General features: G+C 41.9%; 1 protein-coding gene across 1 annotated transcript in view; it reads right to left on the bottom strand.

The window, feature by feature from the left end:
* The window catches only part of rfc2 (replication factor C (activator 1) 2), a 6,282-nt gene extending 1,792 nt beyond the window's left edge, over positions 1 to 4,490 (bottom strand). Inside the window, exons 1-5 of the mRNA XM_050064480.1 lie at positions 4,070 to 4,490; positions 3,144 to 3,249; positions 2,888 to 2,989; positions 1,147 to 1,405; positions 804 to 1,064 (exon numbers count right to left, since the gene is read on the bottom strand). Of these exons, the coding sequence (XP_049920437.1) occupies positions 804 to 1,064; positions 1,147 to 1,405; positions 2,888 to 2,989; positions 3,144 to 3,249; positions 4,070 to 4,475 (1,134 nt within the window). The 5' untranslated portion in view covers positions 4,476 to 4,490. The remainder of the gene's footprint in view (positions 1 to 803; positions 1,065 to 1,146; positions 1,406 to 2,887; positions 2,990 to 3,143; positions 3,250 to 4,069) is intronic.
* Between the last annotated feature and the right edge of the window lie 367 nt (positions 4,491 to 4,857).

The raw sequence follows: 4,857 nt of genomic DNA, 5'->3' as shown, positions 1-4,857 counted from the left end.
AGTGTGTCATTCTGTCAGTCAGTCATTCTGTCTGTCCCACGTTTTTCTACTCACTGACGTGGTCAATCTATGTGAAACTGCACATAGGCATTGAGGATTGGCATAGGTAGAAGGTGACAAAGCTACCAATGGGTATGGAGTAGTGTATATTAATTTTATTTTAACATTTATACATTTATATATAAAGTAAATAAAGTTTTTATTTACTACCATATAAACATATACATGTCAATTTTTTATGCAAGTCTTTATTTACTTTATGTATAAACTTTATTTAGGATACAAGGTAAATAGAATAAAGTAAATAAAGGCTTAAAGAAAGACATTTTTATTACAAAAATATTTATTTACTTTATATGTAAAGGCCTTATTCATTTAGTAAATAAAACTTTTACAAAGGAAATTAAGATTGATGTATATAATGTCTTTATTAAGTCTGTTTTTATTTTATTTTTTTCAATGTTTAATATTAAGCTTTTTGATAAAATATGAAAAGGGGGAAGAATTTTATAAGTATTCACCTCCTCCTGCTCCTTTTCAGACATCAAGTACTTGTGTTGTTTACTGAACCCAGCAGGGTATTATGATGTTGTTTTCTTTTTTAAATTTTTCATTTTTTTTGACAACAATCCAAAACCCGAAAAAGAATATACTGTTTGATAAATGGTTTAAAAAAATAAACTGTATGTTTTTGCTGATCAATGAATAGATGGATGGATGTAGCTGTCAGCTGTAGGAGGTGTGATGTCAGCTGTCGGACGTGTGATGTCAGCTGTAGGACGTGTGATGTCAGGACGCCTCACCTTGATGAATTCCAGTTTGAGGTACTCGGCCATCTGGAACGTCTTACAGACCCTGAAGATGTTTCCGATGATGTCCTCCGGAGAGTATCCCAGCGCCCACAGCTGCTCCACCACCTTGTAGGCCTCGTCGATGTCCCCCTTCACACAGTGTCCCAGCATGCTTTTCACCATCAGCGGGTGAGGCTCGTCGCACACTTTGAATACGTTCTCACTGTTGATGTAGCCGAAGCCGGAGTTGGTCGACTGCAGGTTGTTCAACGCCTGGAAACACACAAACAGGAAGTCAGCAGAACGACCACGTGCCTTTGAGCCGAGCACTGAACTCTGACCTCCTGGACCTCACCTGTCTCATGTCTCCCTGGGCGGTGAAGATGACGGCCTCCAGCCCGTCGTCAGACACGGACAGACGCTCCTTCTCCACCACATCCTGCAGCCGGGCCAGGATCTGTCCGTCCGTCAGTTTGGAGTAGCGCAGCACGGCGCAGCGAGATTGGATCGGCTCGATGATCTTATCCGAGGCGTTACAGGCGAGAGCGAAGCGTGTTGTCTTTGAGTAGATCTCCATGATCCTCCTTAACGCCTGCTGAGCTCCGTCTGTCATGCTGGGAGGAGGAGGAGGAGGAGAAGGAGGAGGAGGAGGAGGAGGAGGATGAAGGATGGAGACATTAAAGGTGTCAACGTTACTCACAGTGCGACAGATAATCTTCAGACAAATGCATTTTCCATCACCTCAGCCTCGGATTAATGTGTCATGTCAAACACAGATCACACATTCAAAACATTTTTATGACGAATGTTTTAAGTAGTCAAACTCTTGTTCATTTCTGAACCAAACAACATCTGCATCATGTCGCTCTAGTGTGTGATTTCAGACAGTGTGCCATTACTGCGGAAGCAAAACAGACGTGACGTGTAACAACACTGTCGGCCTCTAGTGTGACATGTAACATACACGTAGGCAGTGTTTCTAAACAATAACAATGGCGTAACAATCATTTGCCGTCCCTGTTATATGGCGGCTGATCTCGTCCTCTGCTCGGAGGGTGCACCTCATTGTTTTCACAATTTGTGGACACTTTCAGCTGCTGTTCGTCTTTGAGTTAGCTGCTAACTGTTACTTGCTGATTTTAAAGAGCCAAGTCATAGTTTACGGGTCTGCTTTGGTTCGTGTGAAGTAAACGTTATGTCATCATCCAACCAGGTCTGCTAAGGGTCTGCATGAACCCCCGTGTGGATGTCTGTGCGCAGCCCATTTCTCGTAACCACACGTACTGTACTGTAGGCGCAGCAAGCGCACAGACAACGCATGTTCCAATTTTTTGTCCCCAACTTCAGTCCGGTCCGAAACACTGTGGTCAAGCCAGCTGCAGTCGCCTCACCACGGTGAAGTTAGTTTTAAATTGGATATTTGACAGATGTTGATTCGACGTTGATGATTGCAGCATCTTTTTAGTTTCACTTTCACCTGCCGTCGGCAGAAGGAGAATGGTAAGTTCACCTCCCAGCCCTCCTGTTTTCTGCCAGGGGCTGTAGTGGCCCGTCAGTTGTACGATGAATAAAACCGCATGCGCGTCCATGTCTGTATGACCGCAGCTTTCTGTGGATGCTCAACGTGGAAAGTATGTCTGAGCCTTAAATCTCCCACATCAGGTTGCACACATAACACATCGTCAAAACGTCACACCTGTCCCTCTCCCAAAGAAGTCGATTCTGCACTTTTACTACCTTCGCTGCCGGCCTAAAGGCGAGACAACTCTGCCTCCGTCATTCCACGATCGTACCTTTTGAGGTGAGGTGAGGCGGAATAACAGCATGCTCTTCCCGCCTTGAACAGGCTGTGTAAAAGGGGCTAAAGTCTACTTGTGACTCCTCATCAAAGGCTGATGTGTTGTGAGCAAATCCATCTTTCTCTGATAATTTCATTTGAAAATGTAACAGAAGTCTTTCTCAACCCTTTAATTTTCTGTCAGATTTATCTTGGGATTCTTTGCAGGGTCTTGACACCCAGGTCGGGGACCACTGACCTAGAAATCTGTAATACTAAAGACTAATCAGAAACTGTGCCACAGCTCTCGTCGTCTCACCTGTCGGCTTCGTCCAGGATGATGATCTTGTGTCGTCCTTTGGGCAGTGTGACTTTCTGCTGAGCGAACATCTTGATCTTGTTCCTCACCACCTCGATGCCTCTGCAGACACACAGCAACAGTCACCAACACCCGACATTAGTTAAATCTAGGTTGTGTTGGTTTCTGAGTGTCAACATTCAGACTTCACCTTAAAAAGACTTGGGTTTTTTTTTGTATAATTATAGTTTTTAGATATTCTCAGCAGGCGTCTCACCTTTCATTTGAAGCGTTGAGCTCCAGCACGGCGTCTTTCATGGAGGCTCCCAGCAGAGCTCGGGCCAAACACAAGATGCTGGTGGTCTTTCCTGTGCCTGGAGGACCTGGATCACAACACACACATACACACGTTATTCTTTTTCCCTCTTTATGAAAGACCAAACAATACTCACAGTTTGTACGAGCCGGCATGTGACAAAACAACTTTACATTGAAGCTCTTTAAGATGTGCAAATAACCAGATTTAGCACCAGTGTGTTAGTCTGTAAGTTGTAATGATTCCTCGTAACGATCACCCCGGTATTTTTATTGTGTACGCTTAAAAAGTGTAGAGCTGAAATGACTGGATGATTAATCAGTTAGTCCATCAACAGAAGATTAATCAGTGCTTTCTTTGCTCGGTGTAGTAACCTGTTTCAAGGAGCACAATAATAATAATAATAATAATAATAATAATGGTGGACTCAACACACAGCTGACATGTGACTGTTTTCAGTTAAATATTTTCAGTTGAATATTTCAAGCCCGTGAAAACCTTTCCCAGAACTGACTTATATCTTAAATTGCTGTGCAGATTTAGATTAATACAAAATATAATCAACTGCATTGTGATGCATTATTATAAATTAAGCTACCCAGCAGTATATAAAGTAATTAAAATCATCTCCACCTTTATCACTGAAAACATTAACACTGTCCTATATTAATAATCCAATATATATTAAATAGACCATTCTGTATGATGAGTACTTTTAATTTTGGGACTATATTTTCATGCTAATACTGCTGTACTTTTACTTGAGAACAATTATGAGTCAGGACTTTTCACGTTACTGATATTATTTTAACACTTATTTTAAACTTTTATTAGCAGCCTGTCTGAAAGAGATATAAAACTATAAACTTAATTATTCTTATACGGACCTGCGATGATGATGTTGGGGACGTTTCCCTCCCTGGCGAACACCTCCAGCCGGCTCACCGTCTCCTCGTTCCCCACGATCTCGTTCAGCTTCAGCGGCCGGTACTTCTCCACCCAGGGCAGCTCGTAGGTGCTGCCGGAGCTTTTAGCCGAGGCCTCTCCGGCTCCTGAGTCCGCCCTCTGAACGCTCTCTGTCGGTCTCTGCTCACTGGCAGCCTCCGCCATCTCCACCTCCATGATGTCTCTGACACTGCGCGCGAACAGCAGCGGAACGTTTCCCTCCCTGACAACCACGCGACAGTAAACTGGAGGCTCATTGGCCGAGCGTTTATTGGTGACGGCGCTGATTGGCTGAGAACAACGGGCTGAAAACTCGCGATATTTACAACCACAACAGTTGAAATTCATGACGCCACATACAAACAAAAAGAACAATTAAACACACAAATAATCGATATTTTTAGTTATAAATCATTCAGTTATGTAAAATGTTAAGATTTTCAATTAATAAAATCATAAAAGTGAAAGGGAAAAGCATTGTCTCATTTTTTTGTTGGCAAAACATAAACATATAACAAGTGTATACGGTATAAATGCACCCAAATAAGGAATTTATACTGTTTAATTACTGCTTTCATTGTGATTTTGAGTCCAGCTAATCTTTTATAGTTTACATTTCTTTCTCATATATTTCAGGTTGGTATTTTTTATTTATTTTTGTCTATATTTGTCTGTAGCTCTGGTAATTATTATTTTTTATGTATTTAGTTATTTATTTACTTTCTATGTT

Source organism: Epinephelus moara, chromosome 16 (genome assembly GCF_006386435.1).
Source record: "Epinephelus moara isolate mb chromosome 16, YSFRI_EMoa_1.0, whole genome shotgun sequence".
NCBI lineage: Eukaryota > Metazoa > Chordata > Actinopteri > Perciformes > Serranidae > Epinephelus > Epinephelus moara.
Note: the sequence above shows the minus strand (reverse complement) of the source record. Positions and strands in the feature narration are given on the sequence as shown.